At 45.6% G+C, this 25,447-nt stretch overlaps 1 protein-coding gene across 1 annotated transcript; it reads right to left on the minus strand.

Moving 5' to 3' along the window:
• Nucleotides 1–606: 606 nt before the first annotated feature.
• On the minus strand, nucleotides 607–18,534 carry LOC125448705 (7SK snRNA methylphosphate capping enzyme-like). The gene is made up of 4 exons (XM_048524173.2): nucleotides 16,800–18,534; nucleotides 10,666–10,884; nucleotides 8,906–9,032; nucleotides 607–4,593 (listed from the first exon to the last, which is right to left on the minus strand). The coding sequence occupies exons 1-4, from the start codon at nucleotides 18,252–18,254 to the stop codon at nucleotides 4,538–4,540; spliced, it is 1,857 nt and encodes a 618-aa protein (XP_048380130.1). The 5' UTR covers nucleotides 18,255–18,534; the 3' UTR covers nucleotides 607–4,537.
• Between the last annotated feature and the right edge of the window lie 6,913 nt (nucleotides 18,535–25,447).

Raw genomic sequence — 25,447 nt, forward strand, 5'->3', positions numbered from 1 at the left:
TTTTGGAACATAGACTAAATTTGTCAAAATCTGCCTAATTTCCTTTCCTGAAGAAAGTTAGTTAATGAACCAGATGGGTTTCCATAACAATCAGTGATAATACGAACAGGCGTGTCAGGGGTTCTGCTCACTCTCGGAGCCGGCTCTGATCTCGCTGGGTCAGCATCATCTACTATGCACATGTGAGGGTGATGGGATACCAGCCTTCGGGGAATTCTCGATTATTTTACCTCCCATTCCTCTGTACTTTATCGTGGATTGTTGGTACAAATTAGTCAATTGTACCTCATGCTACAGCCACGTATCTGCTTACAGTAACCACCCCCACAGATAGTTGATATTGGCTGGCAAGTAGCGTGGCAGAGGTGGACTTCCTAGCCGAATGCCAGAGCCTAGACAGACCCTCATGTTTGATCCACAGTTCAGGAACAGAAACAGAGAAGTTGCTGGAAACAGCTCAGCAGGTCTTGCAACATCTGTGAAGAAAAAGAAAATCAGAGTTAACATTTCAGGTCCGATGATCCTTCCTCAGAAGCTGGTTGGACAGGAAGACAGTTGCAGTGTACAAGTGACGAGTTAATGTGAAAACAAAAGACAACGCCCCGGTTAACACACTTGTATTCCTTTATTGTAATGACACTTGATGTATGTTTGACATTGGATTTTTGCAGCGTTTGCTTTTTTTTTTACAAAAATTCACAAATGACAATTCTTTTCCTGAAACATTTTATCAAAGACAACATTTTATTTACTTTTTTTTCTTAAAAATCTAGAATCTCAAGTTTATTTGCACTTCACCACCCCCTGTAATGCAGGCATGTACATACAGTCGCCCTCCCCACCCTCCCCTCCCTATTTGGAAGCTGCAGCGAACCAGTTGTCAAAGATACAGTTTATCACACTGAAGAAATAAGTTCCTGTGCGGAGCTGGTAAATAATTGGAGAAAGCACCTTGTTTACAAGCCATGGCTGAATTCTTTTTTAAACAAAAAGACAAAATTGAGAGACCAGTGCAACTACTGGTGGGCTGAGACTGCGACTAAACTTGCAACGCTGAAATGGTATGCTGCAGCTCAGGTGTTAAGCCAGCCACGGCTCCTCCTCAAGAGCACCTTTCATTGCCTTTGTTCACAGAAAAAGGACTGGCCAAGCCTGTAAGGGATATTGAAGTGGGCTGAGAAAACACAGAGGGATAGGTGCGGGTGTACAGGCCGACCCAATGACCGTAGTCAACTCGAAATGAGAGATGCGCACCGATTTGTACAAGCTGCTCAGCCACTGGACACCGAGATGAACAGTGGGAGAACAGTGAGGTTGGAACTTCATTACTGGCAGCTTAAGGCCAATCTGACCCAATTTTTTTCCTTGAAGGGAAAGGTTCTCCACTGCCAGGTTGAACTTCGACAACACAGAAAGCGGTGCTCAAAACTGATTCAAGAAGTTCCTTTATCTAAAAACAAAGGCAAATTCATCAATGTGCAACTAAATCCTGCTCCCTTTAAAATAAACTGTGCGAATAAGAATCCCGGAAGTCCGTGCACTGAGAAAGAACATACACTAAAATTCCCAACTTGAACACCCATTAGACAATTTCGAAGGACAAAAGAAATCTCATCAGCAAGTGAGCTGGAGGTGAACGCGCAGGGTGGACTCTGGAAAAGGGTGAATTCTAATTCAAAAAAATCATTAACTGCCTTTCAACAACTGCGATTAAATTGGCACACAAAAAGCCCAGAATTCCCAACCTACTCAACCCCAGCCAGTAACAAGTTGGCAAACTGCGCTGAGAGCTCCAGATCAGAATCAAACCTCCCACAGATCTATCCCCTCATATTTAATACTGATCCTTTGAACCCAAATGAGTCAAACAGGGTGTGTTGACAAAACATAACAGCACCCCCCGCGCACCCCATAGATTGTCCAGTGGATAGATTCTGTAAACACACCTGAAATGCATGGCAGGTCCTAGTGAGAAGGGGACAGCGAAGCAATTTTTAAAAGAGATTTTACACAACACACATGCAGCCCTGGCCACAGGTTTGAACTGGTCTGTCAATGGGAAGAAATAACAAGAAACAAAACAAAAGAATTAATTTTTTTTTGTAAAAGCATAACTGAACGTTTAACTCTCCCTGGATCCTGAGGTCCACGTGGACCCGGAAACAAAGGCAAGGCCACGTGCTTTATTCCCACCCCCTATACTCTTTAATATCTTCACTCCCCACCAGCAGAAAAAAGAAACCCCTTATTTTAACAACGCACTCGATCTACCCCATTCTCAAAGCCCAAAACCAACGCCAACTTGCGAAGGAATTTACAAAAAATAACCAGCATAATGGCCTTTTGAACAGGAACAGAGGAGAGGGGAGATGAGATGAAGGATGAATTAGGATGAAAGCAGTCAGCAGGTTATGGGTGTTGAAACAAAGCACTGAACAAAGTCAGGAAACCTCTTAACCTTAGAAAGGACAATACAAAAGCATCATTTCCTTACTGTATCGCAGGAATATTTACAGTGCATAGCAACAAATGCATGGTAATGGGTTACTGCATGGTTCCAACTCAGCAAGTCTAGCTCAATGGTCCAGATGAGGGGGAGGGGGATGGAAAACGCTAACATACACTTTAATCTACACCTTTATAGATTAGTGCCAGTTTATAAAATTTCCTTATGGGGATACAGGCCAGGAGTGAAGGCGGACTTTAAGTCTCTTGAGCAGTAAAACTATTTCACTTTGTGTATAAACACACACACACGCACACGCACACGCACGCACACACACGCACACGCACACGCACACGCACGCACGCACGCACACGCACGCACGCACGCACACGCACACGCACACGCACGTGGCTGGTCTGGTTCATTTCTAAGTAGGGGCCTTCAGAAATTTTATAGAATGCTAGACCATAAAAAGATGCAGGACATCCCCCTGCCTCACCGCTGCCGCATCGCGTTCTTGCAACTAACATTTTTAATGAGTTCTTACTTTAAAATGCGCTAATCTCTGAATGTTTCTTTATATCAAATGTGATCACTACTCACCTCTCTACATATATTCACACTCTCTCTCACATACACAGAAATCTGGGGAGTTTATTTATTGAAAGAGTCACTAGTCATATCTAGGACAATCATCCCACGCTGCTGTTAGCTGATTAGTGGATCAGACCAAACTGTGGCCTGAAAGTGCATGTGGGAGGGAAGAGGGAGAAATAACAGCCATATCACATTAAAACAATTCTGCTGACTTGGTAGTTATGATCGGGGAGAAATGCAAACCACAACCTGCTCTAGTACACAGCACTTAAGGTGAGCATTTCAAAGCAAGTCCTGATTACAGTGCTCAGACCTCTTACCCCCACATTCCAATACTTGTTGCTGTCACACATGCTGCTCATCTTCACTAAAGTCCTACCGCTGTACGTACAGGGTTTCAGTACACCAACTCAGATTACGCTACAAAAATAGGACGCAGGGGAAGAAAAAAGGTCAGTATGATGTTTGAGTTTTTGGACATCAGGAAGACAAAGAGATGGAAAAACAAAAATCATGTTCCTACCTACAAAGTAGGAATTTGCAAGATGAAAAAAATCACGTCTGCCTACTTTGAGACAGAGGGGAAAGATCAAAATGATGTAGCAGAACCAATGGTGGCAATTTTTGGAAATGAGTTACGAGCGGCTATCCTAGACCAGCGGCCACAAACATAAGGATTGATCTCGAGCCCAATGTTGCTCACATCCTGAGCTCATACCAACCAAGACAATAGAAGTGGCACCAACACACACAAGGGTATGCTCACAGCTCAACGAGATCATGTCCTCAGATGCATGGCCAGTCATACTAACAGAATGATGGATGATTTTAGTTGCATCTGTAAACCAAATTGGATTCAGGGATTGACTGATTTATGATCTCAAGCAAAACTCTTTTTGGTGAGGACTGGGTGAAGAGTTAGAAATTACTGTATGGACAAGTGGATGGTGTGCTGGAGAACATGATATTAAAACAATGCAACAAGGTGCAGGGTTGTGTGATAGTTTCATCTGTGATGTCTCTCCATGTCTAATCTATATTCCTCCCCCTGCAAATCCTCAAGAAATCTGTGTATTCCCACACAAACATCTTGGCTTTGTCAGAAAAAGGAGTTGAAACCTTCCTGGAGGCGAGGCTGACAGTACTGGCGTACGGTGAATTCAAGGGCAGAAATTACACTTTCTAAAGTAGGTCACGTGCTCCCTTCCCCACCCAAGAGGTGCCTGAAGCCAGCAAATGCAGTTTTTTTTGTAACCCTAAAATGCGTTTCCTTTTTCTTTATACATTCGTTGAGGCTTTTATGTGAAGCAGATCAAGATTAACAGCTTGTCAATTTAAAACAATCGAAAATAAAAGGCAGTGCTCATGATGGTAGACCACATGTCCTGTGTAGGGTCCTCCACTGGCTTCGATAAGAGAGAGGAGATGGTTGGGAGAGAGCCATTGATGGGCAAAAGAAACTGAAATAGCAGCCAGGAGCTGGCTTTGGAAGTCTTAGTTTGCATTAGATGGACGACCCTTGTGAAAGAGGTAAACCGGACGCTGGAACCCTGCAGAGAAAAGCAACCACTTAGTTGGAACATTCAGGTGAATAATAAAATACAAATCTGGAAATAGAGAATATCAGCATCTGTTCAAGAGAGACGAACCTAAGATTTGGTTCCTTTCATTATTTGTCTTTAAACTGACTTCAGCTTGAGAATAATTGCATAGGCATAAAGTTATTGGACACTGTTGGAGGGAATCCTGAGGAACAGGATTTACATGTATTTGGAAAGGCAGGGATTGATTAAGGGTAGTCAACATGGCTTTGTGGGGAGTAAATAGTGTCTCGTTAACTTGACTGTTTTTTTTGAAGAAGCAACAAAAGGTATTGACATGGGCAGAGCAGTGGACGTGATCTCTATTGACGTAAGTAGGGCATTTGACAAAGTGCCTTATGGTAGACTGGTTAGCAAGATTAGGTCACACAGACACAGGGAGAACTAGCTATTTGGATACAGAACTGGCTCAAAGATAGGGGGTGGAGGTGCAGGGTTTTTTTTCAGATTGGGGGCCTGTGACCAGCGGTGTGCCACAAGGACCGGTGCTAAGCCCTCTGCTTTTCATAAGCAGATGCATGATTAAATTAGATAAACGTGAGGTGCTGCATTTTGGAAAGACAAATCAGGGCGGCACTTATTCTCTTAATGGTCAGGTCTTGGGGAGTGTTGCTGAACAAAGAGACCTTGGAGTGCAGGTTCATAGCTCCTTGAAAGTGGAGCTGCAGGTAGACAGGTGGCATTTGGTATGCTTGCCTTTATTGGTCAGTGCGTCGAGTACAGGCATTGGGAGGGTCATGTTGTGGCTGTACAGGACATGGTGAGGCCACTTTTGGAATACTGCATTCGATTCTGGTCTCCCTGCTGTAGGAAGGATGTTGTGAAATTTGAAAGGGTTCAGAAAATATTTTCAAGGATGCTGCCACGGCTGCAGCATTTGAATTATACAGAGAGGTGAACAGACTGGGGCTATTTTCCTTGGAGCGGAGATGTGATCTTATAGAGGTTTTTCAAATTATGAGGGGCATAGATAGGGTAAATAGACAAAGTGTTTTCCCCAGGATAGGGGATTGGAGAAAGATTTAAAAGGGGCAACCTTTTCAGGCAGAGAGTGGTGCATGTATGGAATGAGCTGCAAGTGGTAGAGGCCGGTACAATAACAACACTTAAAAAGGCACGTGGATGTGTTTATGAATAGAAAGGGTTTAGGAGGATATGGGCCGAATGCTGGTAAAATGAGACTAGATTAACTTAGGATATCCAGTTGGTATGGATGAGTTATTCCAAAGGGTCCGTTTCCGTGTTGTACATCTCTACAACTCTATGGTGAGCTTGTGGAATTCTCTGCCACTGAAAGTGGTTGAGGCCAAAACATTGAGTGTTTTCAAGACTGAGTTAGATGATCAGCCGTAATTATATTAAATGGGTCTGTTTCCGTGTTGTGTATCTCGATGACTCTCTATGAGTCATCAGGAGGCTGGGATATCTTATGGATCTTCTGAAATCAAATGCCAACATGACAATTAGAGAAATTTGAATTCAATTAATCAATACATGTGGACTAACATCATACACCCATCAGCAATAACCACAAAACTACTTTATTGTCATAAAACCTCTCCGGCTCACTGTGTCATCTAGGGGAAGGAAATCCTCCTTCCTTGCCTAGTCTGGTCTGGTCTGGTCTACATGCGATTCCAGACTCTGATGTGATCGACTTTTTAAACTGACCTCAGAGCCAACCCTAGCCAAGTGCTCAGTTCTAGGGCAGCCTTTGCTAGCTGCACCAGTGATGCCCAAATCGGAAGAAACAGCAAAACAACATTGACGTTGGGTGAATTTCTCCATGTCTGCAATGCACCAGTACACAGGAGGGATAAATAGCAAAGCTCTCATCTTTTGGTTGATTTCTCAAACCCTTATCTTTGCAGGAAAGTAATCCTGTTATTTCAAACTGTTTCTTTATTTAAAAGAAAAATCAGTGACCTTCCCCCGATAACCTACAGCATTCCGTATCCTACATTTCAAATGATGACACTGTGCAGCAAGTTCATGGCAATACAGCAATGGTAACCGCTAGACACAACCATCCTGAGCTCACAGTTTGAACACCATCCTGCCAAATCTGTGAAATTGAAGTCAAGAATTAAACGTGAAAAATGTATGGGGACTCGCATGTTGAATATTTCAGGTACAGGGACCTGTCAATGCAGCACATTATGTAAAATGCCCTTGAGGTGGAAAAGCACACTCCCACCTTTGCACATTAAACACTGTCTGCCATTCACCGGTCTGATATCTGAGCTATTCAAATGTTTCTAAATTGAGATATGTGCAAATGATCGAATGCACTATTTTTCTGGTCTCTGCCAGCTTGGTGACAAGCAAAATGACATCAGAGGAGAAAACAAAAACCAATGTTGGCGATTTAACAAAATAAATTTAATGCTAATGGCAGATGCTGACAATATTCAGCAGGTCAGACATCAGTGGACAAAGAATTAAATGTTACAAATCAATCAGCCTTTCAAAAGCAACTAATTTCGACCTGAAAAATTAACCCTGATTTCGCTCTTCACAACTCTGCCTAATCCATTGAGTATTTGCATCGAATTTGTGTTAAACTTACAGAATCCCTATAGTGTGGAAGCAAGCCATTCAGCCCATCGAGTCCACACCGACCCACCCAACTTTATAATCCCCGCATTTCTAATCCACGTAGCCTGCATATCCCAGGATACTATAAACAATTTAGCACGGCCAATCCATCTAACCTGTACAAAGTCAGAGGTATACAGCACAGAAAGAGATCTTTCACTCAAATCTATGTCAAACATAATCTTAAACTAAACTAGTCCCACCTGCCTGCACTTGGCCCATATCCCTCCAAACCTTTCTTTTTCATGTACTTATCCAAACATCTTTTAAATGTCGTAACCGTACACACATCCACCACTTCCTCTGGAGGTTTATATCATGCAGAAACCATCCTCTGTATTAAAAAATGCCCCATGTCTTTTTTTTAAATCTGTCTGCTCTCACCTTAAAAATGTGACCCCTAGCCTTGAAATCCCCCACCCTAGGGAAAAGATAACTAAGATTAACCCTATTTGTACCTCTCATGATTTTATAAACTTCTGTCAGGTCACTTCTCAACCTTATTCTCCAGTGAAAAAAGTCCCAGCCGATCCAGCCTTTCTTTATAACTCAAACATTCCATAACCAGCAACCTCCTGGTAAATCTCTTCGGAACCTTCTCCAGCTCAACAATATCCTTCCTATAGCTGGGAGACCAGAACTGGACACAGTATTCTGAAGAGGCCTCACCAATGTCTTGTACAACCACAAGAAGACTTCCCAACTCCTACACTCGAAGGATTAAACGGGGCAGCCCGGTGGCTCAATGGTTAGCACTGCTGCCTCACAGCACCTGGACCCCGGGTTTCGAATCCACCCTCTGATGACTGTGTGGAGTTTGCACATTCTCTCCGCATCTGCATAGATTTCCTCCGGGTGCTCTGGTTTCCACACACAGTCCAAAGATGTGTGGGTTAGGTGGATTGGCCATGCTAAATTGCCCGTAGTGTTCAGGGTTGTGTAGGTTAGGTGGGTTTATAGGGTCTCGGTGGGATGCTCTGAGGGGTGGGGTAGATTTGTTGGGCCAATGGGCCTGTTTCCACACTGTGGGCATTCTATGATATATGATAAATCTTGACTGAGAAGAAACCAGAGCACCTGGAGAAAACACATACAGACATACAGAGAGAACGTGCAAACTCTACAGAGACTGTTGCCGGAGGCTAGAAATGAACCTGGGTCCCTGGCCAGTGGTACTAACCACTGAGTCACTGTGCTGTTCTGTGCGCTTGGTCTTCTTGCTCATTATGGTCTTCTCCCATCCTACGGAAACCATTGCTCCGTGTATTTTAGCCACAGGGTGATGCATGGTAACAGTGGGAATTTGCTGACTTTATATACATATAGGCGTGGCACTGCTGCAAGGGCAAACCTTTCTTATCATCCTCCTTGACCCAATATTACCTGATATGTTGACAAACCAGTTACGCAGACCCCTCTCTTGCTCCTTCAACATAACCTTCCAAACCTATGACCCTGAGCACCTGGAAGGGTAGCAGACACATTCCAATCTTTGTATGATCAGAATCTCAGCACAGTAGGCTGCCAGTCAATCCATTTCTTTCTAAATAGATACAGCTAGCACATTCTAGAGTGTACCCCAAAATTGCACTTCAGTTGGAGCAGAAATCTAAACTGCAGAGCGCCAATGAAGAGCTACATGGATTTTAAATATATCGCTTACCTTTAGACGTGCTTTGAGGTGTTCCCACCAGCTCATAGCTAGAAAACCCAATCTCTGGTGACAACAGATAAGATGTAAACTGATCCGGTTTAAAAATAATCTTATAGTAGTTCTTGTAGATTGTCTCCTGGGGGAAAATACAAACAGATTTTTTAGAAGAATATCCAGGATCAACTGAACCACAAATGGCTGGAAGTGAATGATCTTATTACTCGTCATAGCCTTTAACACTTAAAATTAACAGATTTAATGAAACAGCAACTGTAACATTGTAACTGAATTCAGTACTGAAATGGTTTTAACTAGTGAGGTAGGAGGCTAAATAAAATAATGAGTTTGGGATCAACCCTCAAAATCTCAGACTACAAAGCGAGATGGCAGTAGAAGAGGATTTGGGATCCAGGATTCAGGCAGTGTGAAATGCAAACTGCAATTGATTGAAATGAAATTTAGTGCAGGACATCCCAAAAATGGGATTTAAGATGCTGAACGGGGTCACAGACTCCAAGCCAGGAGTGACCGCTACAGAGTTCTGACTGAGTTATAACTGTTGTGTTACAGCTCCAAGAGGAATGACCTGGTAAATTAATCTGAAACTAGATAAGAGACCTTAAGTCCAAACAAAAGCACTAAAAATTTAAGGATGATTTCACATTTGGGCACAACTCAATTTTGGAGACTGTCCCAATTGTAGAGTCAGAGTCACCCAGCATGGAAACAGGCCCTTCAGTCCAACCAGTCTACGCTGACCATAATCCCAAGCTAGACTAGTCCCACCTGCCTGCTCTTGGCCTATATCCCTCTAAACATTTCTTATGTTCTTATAATCAAAAAATGAATCAGGAAAAAAGTCTTATATTACTAAAATGTCATAAGTAAAAAAATCTTCAGGCAAATGTAGAAATAAGCCTGAATCTCAGGAGCAGCTGCAAGCTCCACACTACTTTCATTTCATCATTTCAGAACTTAACATACATGCCTATTATCCATTTCCAAGATATTATCTTAAAATTCCCTGACCTCAAACAACATGTTCGAGCAGGCAAGACCCCTCTCCCTGTCCTGATGTTCCCTGGTGATGTGGTCTCTTGCTGGGGTAGGGGTGAGTGAGCAGCTGTGACTATCCAACACTTCTTACACAAACTCCAGGCAATGGCTAGGGTATTGGAACTATGGATAATAATCATTGCTGAGCCCAGAATCCACTCATGTTGCCCGGAATGAAACAGATAATCCTAAGTAGCAGCTCTATTCCCAACAGGAGCATACCAAGTGACCAGTGTTGGGAGAAACCATTGCTCCGTGTATTTTAGCCACAGGGTGATGCATGGTAACAGTGGGAATTTGCTGACTTTATATACATATAGGCGTGGCACTGCTGCAAGGGCAAACCTTTCTTATCATCCTCCTTGACCCAATATTACCTGATGATATGTTGACAAACCAGTTACGCAGACCCCTCTCTTGCTCCTTCAACATAACCTTCCAAACCTATGACCCTTAGCGCCTGGAAGGGTAGCAGACACATGGGAAAACTACCACCAGTAAGCTCCCCCTCCTAGCCACTCACTTGAAATAATATTACTGTCATTTCATTGGATCAAACTCCTGGAACTCCCTGCTTAACCACGTGTTGGACTATTGTGGTTCACCAACATCTTCTCAAAAGATAATCAGAGTCGTGCAACAGACATTAACATTTTGGTGCTGCTGACTGGCGTCACAAACAATTGTGTGTCCTTTTAAAGGAAAAACCTCACCGTAATTTTCCGCCGCTTCCCATATGAAGACCAGGGCTGTGGCTCCAGGATGAAAATGCCACCTGGCCGCAGATGCCTGTAAATGCGTTTGAACATCCGTTTTAGCCCTTCATCGCCCCAGTTGAGATGAATCCATTTCGTCAGGCTTAGGCACAGAACAACATCGTACTCTGGCCTCTGCGTCTGCAGCAATTCATCCTTTTCCAGCACATAGTTTCCCTGGTAGGAAAGAAAGGGAGCATATTTTAAAACAAAATTGGAATAGCCAAGGATCAAGCACAGCAGAAACACAACACTCAATCTGACAGGTTTGCGACCCACTCAGCGTGATTAGAAGAGTACAGCGCAGGAACAGATCCTGTGGCCCACGAGTGATCTAGTGTAGAGGTTGAACATTCCATTAGATCTCTGCCTAGAAGTACAGCCTGAAAACAATTCAAAAAACCCAGAAGTATTTCTAGAATCAGTTTCACAGCAGGACCAATGACTTCCTCATGCTTCAGTAGCTGGAAGTACTAATGACACACCACTGAAAAAGGAATGACATATTTGATCTGCATCTACCGGTCCTCAGGCAGGGTGCTGGAGTAGGGCTGATTGCTAGAATGCTGCCTTCAGCACTCTTTGGACAAGGAGTTACCTCATCTCTGCGCACACTCGTCTGATAGCCCTGGCTGCAAAGTATGAACAGCAAAATTAAGAAAAAGTCAAAGTCAATCAGCATACCAACAGTTTTGACTTTAAAAGGACACGTTGGCGGTCAGGTTGGTCAAACTATTATCATTGTGCAGAGTCTGAAGGTTGTTGGTCAAGACCTGTTCCATTGTTGAGTCTACAACTTGGCAGTGTTGCACTGCTGAAGGCATGTCCCATTTTCTTGCTGAAAACTCAAGCCCCTTCTCTCACTGGCAGAAAAGAGGGTCCCATTAAGGAGCAGAGTACATCTCTGTACTTCTCTTCGACTGCACCAACCACCAGTAGGACGAAGCAGCGTCTCATCTGACTGCTGCCAGCAGGAAAACTTTAGTTGCTGTATTCACCAAAGATTGAAGCTGGGTCTCGGACATCTAATACGTAGTGAGGCACTATGCAAGTGCAACTACGGATAGCAAATGCATTGATCACTTCATCAGCAATGATTCTGAACACATTAGAACTTCACGCTGACCAAGCAGGCAAGAATGAAAAGCAAGATAAGTTATCCAGTTAGGGCAGATCTGAAGCTAGGCTTCAGGAAGAGTACAAAGTGCATCAGATCAGAATTTGGGAAGCAGCAGACAGAAAACAAGACAGGGGAGTGTCAAGCTGAAAAAAAATACAACCCAGATGGAAGAGACGAACTCCCATGAGTCACTGCAAAGATCAGGGCCGAGAGCACACTGTCCATTGAAATTTGCTGAGGTTGGCTCCCACATATCAATAACTGATCTTTTAGTTACAAACTGAATTGTCTAAATCTGTACAGGTACTCACAAAGTAGTTGCAATCCTGACTTGTCTGTCTGTATCAGAAATGGAGAACCATTGTGAGCTGTTCCTTACCCAGCCAGCAACTCTGGCTTAAACTGCAATGAAGATCACCCGTTTGTGAGGTCCCTCATCTTTCACTATCATTCCGTTCACTTGCCTGCTTCTTCTGCAAAGAAGCGCTGAAGATATTCTGTACCTGAGGGTGGTAAAGGCTCAATTGTTGAGCAGCTACCAACAGCGATTCATAGATTTTTGGATACTGTTGCCATAGAAGACAGTGAGGGAAACATCACTTGTATACAGTCCAGGCTCATCACTTCAACTCTATCAAGAAACTCCACCCCAATTATTAAAATAATTATATATGGAAAACAAGTAACTAATCTGTTCAGATGTATTAATACATCTCGCAGATAGGTGGGACTTGATTTTGGATCTCTAGCCTTCTGATGTAATCACTGCATCCCAACAGCCATCTTGTGCTCCATAATCTCCCAGTTTGGTTTTCACCCAATGAGACTGTCAATAATATATAAACATACGTTCCACTTCCAACATCCCCACCAGACCCTCCACAATAAGAGGTAGCGTAACTAGCCAAATGAATACCAAACAGACAACAGGCAGAATGGCCTCTTGCTTCCTCTGTTCCACAGTTTTCTTCCTCAGGCTCAGCAGAAAGGAGGGGCCAGAATGGTAAAGTAGGGAGTGTGCAGGTTGCATTGTGGTAACATCACTGCACTGGTAATCTACAACTAAAGGCTAACACTCTGATCACATGGGCTTGAGGCCAACCGTACAGATGATTCAAATGTGAAATCAACAAAATATGGAACTTAAAAAAACAAGTCTTACGATGGCAGCAAAACTATCCCCGATGGTCTTAGAAAACCCACCTGGTTCACCATGATCCATCACACTTTAGGACCGAGTCAGTAAATGCGGAGCTGGAAAAGGACAGCAGGGTCAGGCAGCATAGAACGAGCAGGGAAGCCAATGTTTTGGGCTGAAACCCTTCATCAGCACTGGGGAGGGGGTCCAGGAATAAATAGAGGGAGGCAAGTAGGGCTGGGGGAGGTTGTTGAGGGGTGGTGGTGGGGGTACATGGGAGAGGGATAGATGGTTGCAGGTAGGGGGTTATTGTGGTTGGCCAGTGAGAAGAGTGGGTCAGATAGGTGAGACAGTAGATGGACAGGTTGGGGTGGAGAGATTTTGAAGCTGGTGAAGGTCAATATTCAGACCACTGGACAGCAGGCTCCCAAGGTGAAATATCAGGTGTTGTTCCTCCAGTTTGTGAATGGCCTCACACTGACAGTGGAGGCGGCCAAGGATGGATATGTCACCAGGGGTTGTTGGTTGATGCGTGCAGAGTGTAGGTGCTCTGTGAACCAGTCCCCAAGTCTGCATTTGGTCTCCCCGATACGCAGGAGACTACATCAGGAGCAATGGATACAGCAGATGAGGTTAGATGAAGTCCACGTGGATCTCTGCTAGAATGACTGTTTAGGGCCTTAGGCAGAGCTGAGGGGGAGGTGTGGGGGCAGATGTTGCACCTCCTGTGGTTGCAGGGTAAGGTACTGGGATGGCAGAGGGGTTGGTGGGTAGTGTGGACCTTGGAGCTGATGAGGGAGTCACAGAGTAAACAATCCCTGCAGAAAACGGACAAGGGTGGGGAGGGAAATATCTTTTTGGTGGTGGCGTCCAAATGGGGGTGCCAGAGATGTCAGAGAATGACGTGTTGCATTCGGAAGTTGGTGAGGTGGTAACATGAGGACTAAGGAGACTCTGTCCTTGTTGATGGGAGGAGGGGGTTTGAGGGCATCCTTAATAACAGAGGAGGAGAAATTACGGTCCCTAAAGTAGGAGGATATCTGCGAAGTCCTAGAGTAGAACGCCTCATCCTCAGAGCAGATGTGGTGGTGGAGGTGAAGGCATTGAGAGTATGGGATAGCATGTTTACAGGAGGGTGGATGAGAAGAGGTATGGCTGACGTAATCATGGCAGTCAGTGGGTTAGGATTGGCCATCCTTACTCCATCTGGACTGCATGTGATATTTTCTGTCTTCAGAAATGGCCTAGTAAGGGACTCTATTTGAGGGCAAATTGGAATGGGTGACAAGAGCTGGTCTTGCCCGGGAGGTTCACATTCCATGCATCTCCCTCCCAGTCCTAGCCTACAAAAAACCTCTGTAAAAATGAGACAGTGACAAGCCCTGAAAGACGGTAACAGAGCTTTCACAGTATCTTCAGATCAAATATCCTCTTGCGCATAAGTGTTTATCAAGAAGGATTAAAGCAACTCACTCCAGACCAGCCTGTCTGCTTGAGCCAATTCACCAAATTAAAACTGGACCATACAGACTTGAACTGAACTCCCATGCAGCCATTTGCTGCATTGCAAACAACTGAACAGATGATATGTTAAAAAAAATAAATTGGGCTGCAGGTAGATTGACTTCCAAATCAAATCATAACCAATGCTCATGTTAAATATGCAAAATGAAAAATCAGACATGGCACAAAAATAGATTTGGGCTGGTTATTGCAAACATCCAGAAGGTCAGTCCTGGTTGGGACTTTCAATCTTGCATCAACACACCAATCAGATCTCAAAGCACTGTAAAAATAATGTGTTCACAGGATATGAGGCAAAGATTTCTGTCTATCCCCCGTTGCCCTGAAGGAGATGGGTGGTGGAGAGCTACCTTCTCGAATACAACCTAGAACAGATTGCAACCAAACCCATCAGCTCAGCGAGCAGATCTACAACCTAATACAAATGACATTCCGCTCAGCAATTTCAGGGGGCGGTCAACAGTCAGCTACATTACTTTAGAGTCAGGAGTCATATGTAAGCTAGACCAGGTAAGGGCAGCAGATTTGCTTCTCTGTAAGCGTGAATCACATTGGGTTTTATGACATTCAAGTGGTGACATTGTCACAAACATCACTACTAGTACCTTTTATTCCAAATTTTAAGTAACTGAATTTAAACTCCCCAATTTCGAAGCTGCTGCCAGATTATTGGCCTGGCAACATAACCAATCTGCAGTTGCACTCCTTGGACATAGGAGAACTTTTAAGATGCTTTGTGCAGAAGCAACTGGACATAACGAGCAGCAAACTACCATATTTTCATCCAAATGAATCCAGAGAACAGAACTCCCAGCATCACAAGTTCTCGGGGGTAGGCTGTTGTTATCTCCAAGTACAGCAAACTTTGTTTTAACCAGCTCTTTACAAACTGGCATAAATTATATACCTCAAACACTAAGTTTATTGTATTTTCACGATCTTTGAGTAGTCAGTTGAGGGTGCAAGTGAGAAGACTCTCTGCCATTAAGATTTATAAGGCAAAGGTGCATCATTATTATTGATTTATGCTGTAATTAAAGTCTCACAGTGACATGCACACCCCCTGCATCACGTTTCCATTACTTAGTGGATGCTTCTACAATGATTATGTGGACTTCTCGATTATCCAGAATATTTTATCAACTAGCACACTCCTGGTCCCATAGACACTGGTTGATAAAAGGTGCGCTGCATGTGAAGAGAAATGTTCATCATTTGGACCAACTGATTGCAAATAGAGTGTAATGCTATTCCGTAGGATTTTCTTGAGCATTTCTGCATCTGTTACACACTTCCAGCGGCTTTTACAGTTCTTTGTTAGATCAATGTTTGCAGGAGGCACTAGGAACAGGAATTTCAAAATTAAAATGCATCAATCGCATTATCGCGATCCGTTGACTTCATTTTCCCAAAAAAGAGAGTGCAGGTGGTGGGTGGTGGTGGTCGAGGGTTTAGTTTTGAAATCATAAAAGTTCATCAATTCGACCCCAGAAGTGAAAATCATAAGTCAAAGAAACGAACGATTGCTCAGTACAAGGGGCACCTCCTCGTGGGCAAACCAGAAACATGCCGAGTGACAGGATTTTCAGTGCAAGGAAATCTCACGCAGAGGGGAAAGAGCAGGACAGGAATAGGCCACAGCCCCAAACTCAACAAGTACACCATACAGAAGACATGTGTAGCCACCATTTCAAATTAGTAAAGCTGAACAGCTGGCTGCAGACACAAAAACTTGATAAGACATAGGGTCAGCTTAAAATAAAAGGCGGAACATACACTCACGCTAAACGTCGTTTTGCTAGAAGCAGCATTTTAAAAGTGACTCAAAAACCCACAAACGCAGTTTCACAGACACTCAGTTGAATGTTCTGAAGGCATGTAATGGCCCTGAGCCATTCTGCAACAGGAATGAGAAACTTTTAAAAGCCCTCTTCGTTTGGAGCACTCCCTGGGCAAGGTTACAAAACCTGAAATGCTCTCATGTCTTAACATTCACAGCCGGGGGTGGGGGGGGGGAAGAAGTTGTTTACACGTCCTACTTGCAAAGTAATGCGTGCTTCAAGAATGCGTGCATTGTCAAGATAACACCAAAAATCTTTACATTTCCACAAACACAAAGCAACTGTTAAGGTTGTAAACAGCCATCTACTGAAGGTGTGCCCCCCGGATGGCGTTTGAGTGCCCCTAATCTATGGAGTTTGGTTCAAGGGGTCATTTGGGACTTTTTTGCAACGCCAAATGTTTAATTTACAAGATTAGTAGCCAAGGTGAAACTCCCTTCTCCACAAAAAGCATACCAGATGCACTCACCTGGATGAAAGTGACGTTATTGGGGAACTCAGCCACACAGCGATCCACAGCCACGGGTGGGGCAGCGATTGGGCCCTTACACTTGGTCAGCGACAGCGGGAAGCGCCTCTTCACCTGCCCATCGCCCTGCGACGGCAGCATGTCCTGCGACAGGAAATGGCGGATGTTCTGTCGGGCCGTGTGGATGAGGCTACCGTCAATGTCGATGCCCACAATGCGCGAGGGCTTCAAGTCTTTGGCGATGCTGAGCGTCAGGTGGCCCGCGTTGCAGCCCAGGTCCAAGATGTCCTTGCCCTGGAACCACTCAGGCTTGAAGAAGCTGAGCCGGGGGTCCTCACAGCGGCCTGGGTTACGGTAGCCGTAGTACTTGGTGTAGTTGCCATACTGGAACCGCTTCTGTTTGCTCTGGAAGTTGGGCTGGGCCTTGCCATCACGGTGCAGGCTAGAGTGGCGCTGGAAGCTGTGTTGCTGCTGGTGGTGTTGGTGATGGTGGTGGTGAGATGCCTTGCCTTTTGCCTTCTCTGGCATTGGCTTCTTGGCATCCGCACCTGGCAGCCTCGGCTCTTCCTCCGAGCTGGTCGGGATCTTGCCCAGCTCGGACTTGCTGGCGGTCCGGCGCCGCTTGCGATGCCGGCTTCCAGTTGGGGCTTGCTCGGAGCCACGGAGGACAGGTGACACAATCTCGTCCCTGCAGTTAATGAGGGTGTTGAGCTCGTAGGGCTGGGGGCCCTCAGGCTCAGTTGGCACCTCGGAGGACCCCGGCCCCACGCTTGTTCCTGCTGGGTTCTGACCCACAAGGCAGTCCCGGGAGCTTGGGTCCAGTGGGAGAACTTGGTTCCTCTCCGCTGATTCGGTGGCGGTGGCAGACTGGGGTTGCTGGCCAGGCTGGTGGTGGTAATGACGGTGTCGCCTCTTGCGGCCCAACTTGAGGGGCGATGGCAGGACCTCGGAGTCATTGTTGAGGTTGAGCGGGTCGGTGATGTCCTTGGGGATGAGGATCTCTACCGGGTCGCGGTTCCGGCTGGGCAGAGGCGAGGACTTGGGGGTCTCAGCGTTAAGAGCCTTGTTGACGTCCTCGTCCAGCAGGCTGTTGAGGTTGAGCGGGTCAAAGATGTTACCGCCCAGCAGGAAATTGCTGGGCAGCACCGGGTCACAGTCTGAGTTGACGCGGCGCCTCCTCTTGAACCCGGGGTGCTTGAAGCCTACGTTCAAGCTATTCCTCCGTTTGAAGGCCCTCTGCTGCTGCAAGGGCTGGAGCCCATTCCTTGGCCGGCTCAGCTCCGCCACGCTGTCAACCTCATCTTTGGCACCAGGGGACAGGGCAACCTCCTCACTGACGGGCGTCAGCACCCTGCCCGGGTGGCGGTGTAGCTCCTCGACCCCCATGGCAGACAGGTACTCGGGCTTCAGGAGGGTCACCTCCCTGACAGAATCTTCCTCGACCGACGCCGCCATCAGACGGCATGGGGAGCCTCTTGGCCACAGGGGGTGGTTGCTGGCGTGTGGGTCGGCCTGGCTCTCTCTCCTGTGATAGCGCCCCCGTTTGCCCAGTGCAGCAGCAACTTCCCAAGCACCAGGGGCTGAGTCAGCCCTTCCCCCTCCCCCCACCCAAGTTGCAACCAGTGCACGACGTCGCCGTTACGCACTCTAACGGAATCCCACGTCGCCCGTGACGTCAGCGCGTCTCATCAACATAAATGAATTATTCATATTCTGGGACCTTAGCGAACAATCAACTCACCCCCTCCCCCCCACACCCCCTCACCACCAACCTTCACGGGTTTTGTTTATCGACTCCCGCTTCTACCCCTCCCCCGCTAAACCCAGTCCTTTCTATCCTCCACCTGACCGAAAAATCCAAAATGGCAACTTTAAAGCCCTCGATTGTCAAGTTTGTGGAACTTAAAGCGGAAATATATCCGCAAGCGACGAACCGTGCTTATTCATTCGGTGGAAGTCACACGGTTGCTTTTCACACCACCACCCCCCTCTTCCCTTTCGCTTCGAACTCCACCCCCCACCCACTTATTTAAAAGAAAATTAAAATCACTTTTTTTCAAAACCCCCCCCTTTCCTCGCTCACCACCCCTTGGAGCTGCTAAGGCGCACTCGCTATTTTTTTTCCTCTCTCTCCCTTTCCCTGTCCCCTCCCCCCCCTTTCTCCCCTCACAGTGCGCTTGCGTCTCCTTTTATAACCAAGCTGGACCGCCCCTCGGCTGATAGACATCCGTCCCCACCAATCGGCCAGAAGGGGAGCGCGTCGCGCGGCGAACCTCTTCCCGGCCCCGGCCAATCCGGATACAAGGGATGGGCGGGACTTCAGCCACCCTTAGCCCCGCCCCTCCCCCCACAACCGCTGGAAGGCGGGACACGGAGGTTGTGGGGGAGGGGAGGGCCGCCTAGGCGTCCGTCCTCACCGACGGAAAAAAATAGATTGTTTTTTAAAAAAACAGAAATAAGGTATAATAATTAATATGTAACATCTGAGTTTTGGTTCGACGTGTTTCCCAGCCCCAGTAGACAGGGAGAGTCCTCAAGCTTGTTCTGTTAAGGCGGGGACGCAAGGTTAATCCCCGCCGTCGTCTGAGGGAGGGAGGGCTGATGGTGTGTACGGGGGTTTTCAATCGTCCGTCCCCGATGTGGAGTGTTGTTTTTGTTTCCCCTCCCCGCCATCATTCAGGCGCCGGCCGCGGCTCGCCTCCCTCCTTCCGCGCGGCGAAAAACAAACCCGACTTCTCAAACGGGAACCGGGGCCGTCTCACAGGCTCGGCGTTTACTTCACGGGGGTGCGGACACCCTCAGAGCCAGGCCCGCCGGCTGCTGGGAGGGGGTGGAGGGGGGAAGTTGGAAGAAATCGTTAGAGAAAAAAATTCCGTTCGACGCCCTGGGGCTCTCACGTCGTCTTTTTGTCGGTTGGCGCTCGACTCGACATCCGTTGGGGGCGATCACGTGACAGTGGCCCGAAGCGGTGCCCGATGGGAGTTGTAGTTTCCTTCCACTTCCACGCCTCTCCCCACCCCTTCATCTCCCTCCGTCCCCGTTTAACCCCTACTTGCGGTCCCCCCCGCCCATCTTTCAACCTTGCCCCCAATATCCTCCCACTGTCTCTCCCCGTCAACATCCCACCTACCTGACCACCCCCAACCGTGTTCCCACAACTCTCACATCCCACCATCTCTAACTCCTCTTACCCACTCCCCACCCCCATCTCTGATCCCACCATCTCTTTCCCCCTTCCCTCTTCCTATTTCCTCTATCTCTTTATCCCTATCTCCCACATATCCTCCCCAACTCCCCTTCCTACACATTTCTCCTCCGTCTCTCTCTTCCCATCTCCCCTCATTTCCTTCTCCCCAACCGTCTCCTCACCCCACCCCCCACAAAACTCCTCACCTCCAAACACTGGGCATTCACCTACTAGAAACAAAGCCACATTGGGTCTATTTCCCAGCCTCTGGCTGAACTACTCTGTTTCTAAAAGCTGGCCGCTGGAAGGGAACTCACAGCAGGGATTTGGGGAATAAAAGTTTCTCCTAGACAGTAGAGAATGTCTGGAACTCACTGAGGCAGGGTGGTAGAGGCAGGAACCCTCAAGATATTTAAGAACTATTTGCATGAGCATGTCCAAGTGCTTGAAAATGGGATTTGAATAGATGGATGATTGATCATTATCCCAGATGCAATGTGCCAAAGGGCCTCTTTCCATGCTGTATAACTCAATGACAGATAGGGTATAAATCTTATCTTCTCTAACTTCCCTGACTGTCTCCAGGCCGACAACATCTGATTGACTCTTTAACTGCCCTTTGAAGTGGTCAATCAAGCCACTCTACTTGGGGCCAATTGGAGATGGGCAACAAAACCTGGCCTCAGATGCACCCCTGAAAGTTTATTAAAAATTCACTCCACACATTGTAGATACATCGACAGTGATGTGGGGCTGGGAATATCATTCTCGACCCAGCGACAGTGAAGGAACAACAACATATTTCCAAGTCACGGTGGTATGGAGCTTGGAGGGAAGTTGCTGCTGGAGGATTTCTCATACAATTTGTTCTGGATGGTACTTGTGATGGGTTAAAACTATTTCTTGTATTACGCAAAGACTAATGTACTTAATTGGCTGCAAAGTACCATGAGCTGTGAAGAGTACCATATACATACAAGTCTTTTCCTTTAAATTCTTTCTCAGGAAATTGGCAACACAAAGAAAGCTAATATTCTCTGACTGTCTGTTGATCCCCTTGAGAACATGAAAGGTTATGAAAACTGCTTTGTCAAACCTTTGCAGTCACTGTGGTGATCGTACTTAGTGAATGAGATGAGTTTTTTTAACGAGTTCCAAAGTTATGGTTATTTTAATCAACCTGTTCAGACATGTTATGACAAATCTCTGGAGTAGTTGGGAATTGAACTTGGAGGTGGGGTCACTACCAATGCACACTACAAGAGCCCTTCATTCAGCAGTTTTATGCTCGGCCTGTGACTAATTTTAATCCCGAGTGATTAAATTGGAATTTCTTCATGTGGGATTTTATCGAGTCGTGAGATTATTGGGGTGGCATGGTGATTCTGTGGTTAGCACTGCTGCCTCACAGCATTAGTGACCCAGGTTCAATTCCACCCTCTGGTGACTGTCTATGTGGAGTTTGCATGTTTTTCCTGTATCTGCATGGGTTCCCTCTGGATGCTGCAGTTTCCTCCCACAATCCAAAGGTGAATTGGCCATGCTAAGTTGCCCATAGTGTCCAGAGTGTTGAGTGTGGTCGAGGTGGGTTCGCCATGGGAAATGCACATTTTTTATAGAATCCCTAGAATGCGGAAACAGGCCCTTCATGCCAACAAGTCCACACCGATTCTCAGAGGATCCTACCTAGGCCCATCCTCCTTTAATCCAACTAATCTACACATCCCTCAACACTATGGACAATTTTCCCTGGCAAATGTACTGTGCTGTACTTTTCTATGTTCTATGTTTTAAATCCACTTAGCCTGCACATATTTGGACTGTGAGAGGAAACCAGGGCACCCGGAGGACACACACAGACATGGGGAAAATGTCTAAACTCCACATAGACGGCCACCCGAGCGTGGAATTGAGCCCAGGAGCCCGGCACTGTGAGGCAGCAGTGCTAACCACGGAGCTGCCTGTTATAGGAATAGGCTGGGTCTGGGTGGTATGCTCTTTGAAGGGTCGGTGTGGACGTGATGGGCCAAATGGCCTGCTTCCACACCATAGGGATTCTATATATCTTATAAATTCAGTAACAAAACCACTGCGGGGGCTGTTTAGCTAAATTGGCTAGATTTTTAGCGCATGGTTTAGATTGATTCCCAGTTTAGATCAAGTAGATTTAGGAGCTGACTCCTTGCTCTCACCTCGAGAGTTAAAGGTGATGGTAGACACCATGGACAAAAGTATTGAATCTTCTCTATTTCCTTTTCTGGCAATGCGTTCCAGATCACAACAATTTGCTTGCATAAAAAGAAGGAATTTTCTCACCTATTGTCCTTAATTTCTTTGGTAATTATTTCCAAATATCTGCCCCCCCCCCACCCCGCGCCGGTTTCCGATGCTCCTGCCACTAGAGACGGTGTAAAACCAAGTTAGAAAATTATTAATTCGCTGGAAGTGGGTGTTGCTGGTGAGGCCAGCATCTTTTTGCCCATCTCTCGTTGTCTTTGAGGAAGTGCTGGTCAGCAGCCTGCGGCCCATGTGCAAAAGTTCTTAGTTTCAGATGATCGATGTAATCTTAAATGTCATAGAGTCATACAGCATGGAAATAGACCCTTTGGTCTAACCAGCCCATGCTGAACATCATCCCAAACTAAACTACTCCCACCTGCCTGCTCCCGGCCCATATCCCTGCAAACATTTCCTATTCATGTCCGTATCCAAATGTCTTTTAAATATTGTAATTGTACCCGCATCCACCTCTTCCTCAGGAAGTTCATTCCACACGTGAACCACCCTCTATGAAAAACTTGCCCCTCGTTTTTTTTTAAATCTTTTTCCTCTCACCTTAAAATTTGTTCCCTAGTCTTGAAGACCCCCTTCCTAGGGAAAAGACAACTACCATTAACTCTATCTATACAACCTCATTGTTTTATAAACTTCTATAATGTTGCCTGTCAACTCCTACGCTCCAGTGAAAAACGTCCCAACCTATCAAGTGTTACCTTATAAGTCAAAATTTCCATACCTGGTAAATCTTTTCTGTATCTTCCCCATGTCTTCGCCAGAGCCATGAAATATAGACCTGCCTGTCTGCGACAGTCAGTTTCTTCTGCCACTTGATCTAAGTACCAACTCCCTTACCTCCCAGTTCCCAAGCGCCACACAACATAATATGCAACCATATGAAGTAGGCCTCTTTGTCCTGCTCAATCATTCAATAACATTGTGGCTAATCTGATTGTAGACTCGGCTGCACTTTCCGTCTGTACTAGAAATGTTCTTTTTGGCTGTGTATTCATCAGGAGCCTACTTGACGCAACCTTTATATTCAATGACCCAGCCTTGACCATTCTCTGGTGAAGCAGGCTCCACAGACTAATGACTGACAGCAAAAAAAATACACTCCTCATCTCCATGTTAAGTGCAAGACGCCTTATTTTCCCCTGATTCTGGTCTCTCCCACAAGGTGAAATGTTAAAGGAAATACTTTTCACTGTATTTCAGTACGTGACAATAATAAATCAAATCAAAATCTGTTTCTTTCTACTCAGCTCTGCCTTAGTTAATATCAAACATTTCTTTCGTACCATTGTGTAATCTGCATTGTGCTAAAGAAAGGCCCAATTTGTCCAGTCTTTTTGCCCGTTTAAATGTCTTTGCAACAGCCAGTATCTGAGTGGAACACCCCTCCCCCACCAAAAACAATCTTTCGTATCCTTCCCTCATTGTGAAGTCTAATGCACATGGTACGCCTGAGGTTGGACTGAACTTTAATATAAGTCATGACCTCTCACCTTAATGGAACTTAGAACTCCTGCAGGTATTTGTATTGCCTTATCAACCTACGGTTTGCATGTTCTTTGAACCTGTTTTTCAAATTTCCTGCACTCTGATTCTTCTTCCCTTCATACGACTGCTGTTTCACTTCACCAAAATGCATTTCCTCATGCTCACTGAGACTGTTATCTTGCAAGACTTCACAAAGCAGCGGTGAGATGAATAACCAGTTCCTACAGTATCACAGAACAGTTACAGCACTTCAAGATGGCCATTCAGCCCATCGTATTCAGGATGTCTTTTGAAAGAGCAATCTGGCTCGCTAAGAGATGTCCAAAACCTTATAATAGTCAAGAAAAACATTCCCCGCCCCTTCACCTTTTCCCCAGAGCAGTGCAAGGCCTCTTTCTTTTGATAACTACCAAACTTCCGTTTGAATAAAACAATCGAACTTTCTTCTCCCAGCCAGTCAGGAACCCCATTCCAGATTCTAGGCACTCACTATGTGAAAATATGTTTTCCTTGTGTTGTCTGCACTTCCTTTGCAATTTAGCCGAAATCAGTGTCCTCTACTTCTCAATATCTTCTGCTAATTATAACACTTTATCCCATACCTATTCTGTCCAGAACCCCTTGTGGTGTTGAGGAAGATCAAGTGACGATAATGGTGTAGCGGAAATGTCACTGTACTCGTAATTGGAAATGTCCAGGCTAATGTTTTGGAAAGCAGCTTCAATACCTACCATGGCGGCTGGTGAAATTTAAATTCAATTAATTGAAAGTTCTGGATTGAAAGCTAATCTCGGTGATGTTGACCGTGAAACTATCACTGATTCACTAATGAACTGCAGTGGTTCAAGAAGGCAGCTAGGGATGGGCAATAAATGGTTGCCCAGCCAGCAATATCCACAAACCATAGAAACATACAAAATAGGAGTAGGACTGGGCCGTTCAGCCCTTCAAGCTGTTCTACCATTCAGTATGATCATGTGAATTTAACAAAAATGTCCTTTAGGAAGGAAATCTGCCATCCTTACTTGGTCTGGTCTACATTTGACTCCAGACTCATAGTAACCATGGTTGACTCTTAACTGCCCTCTGAAATGGCCCTTGCAAGCCACTCATTTCAAGGGATAATTTAGGGACAGGCAAAAATTATTTGTCTTGCCAAGTGACGCCTACGTATCAAGTAAGAAAAAAACGACCCAGAGGGTGGTCATGTCTTGAAATTTTAATACCTCGCCCATCTCTTCAGGTGAATGATGGAAACCCATGAGAATTGTTTCAAATATATATTTTACTTTTTAAGAAATATACTTTATTGATAAAAATCATCTATAAGCATATTTTAATATTTTTAAAAAATATTTCTGTAAAGAAAATAAAAACAAACAACATTTGACATTCCTCAGAGCTCCACTACAGATGCGAAAAAAGGCATTTTCTACTTATGTAGAAGACCATTCATGTTTTATTGGAGGCGCCAAGAGGGTTCTGACAACTGAACAGAGCCTCATTATACTTCAGCAGAAAGATCTCAGACAATGCCCTTTCCCCACAATGCCTTGGCAGCAGCTGCCCCAAGCCTCGGTGTGTCCCTCAGCATGTAGTCCTGGATCTCGGAATGTGACACTCAGCAACACTTGGATGAGGTCAGGTCTGGAAGACCAACGGGTTTTGGAAAACCAAAGAG

The sequence above is a fragment of the Stegostoma tigrinum genome, chromosome 45, assembly GCF_030684315.1.
Source record: "Stegostoma tigrinum isolate sSteTig4 chromosome 45, sSteTig4.hap1, whole genome shotgun sequence".
NCBI classification, from domain to species: domain Eukaryota; kingdom Metazoa; phylum Chordata; class Chondrichthyes; order Orectolobiformes; family Stegostomatidae; genus Stegostoma; species Stegostoma tigrinum.

Excerpts from the sequence above, each read along its gene's own strand:
- LOC125448705 (XM_048524173.2), bottom strand. The coding sequence starts at position 18,254 with ATGGCGGCGTCGGTCGAGGAAGATTCTGTCAGGGAGGTGACCCTCCTG. Across the intron at positions 9,033-10,665 it reads GGAAGCGGCGGAAAATTACG|GAGACAATCTACAAGAACTA; the intron begins GTGAGGTTTTTC and ends ATTTTCCCCCAG. Across the intron at positions 4,594-8,905 it reads ACCTCAAAGCACGTCTAAAG|GGTTCCAGCGTCCGGTTTAC; the intron begins GTAAGCGATATA and ends TTTTCTCTGCAG.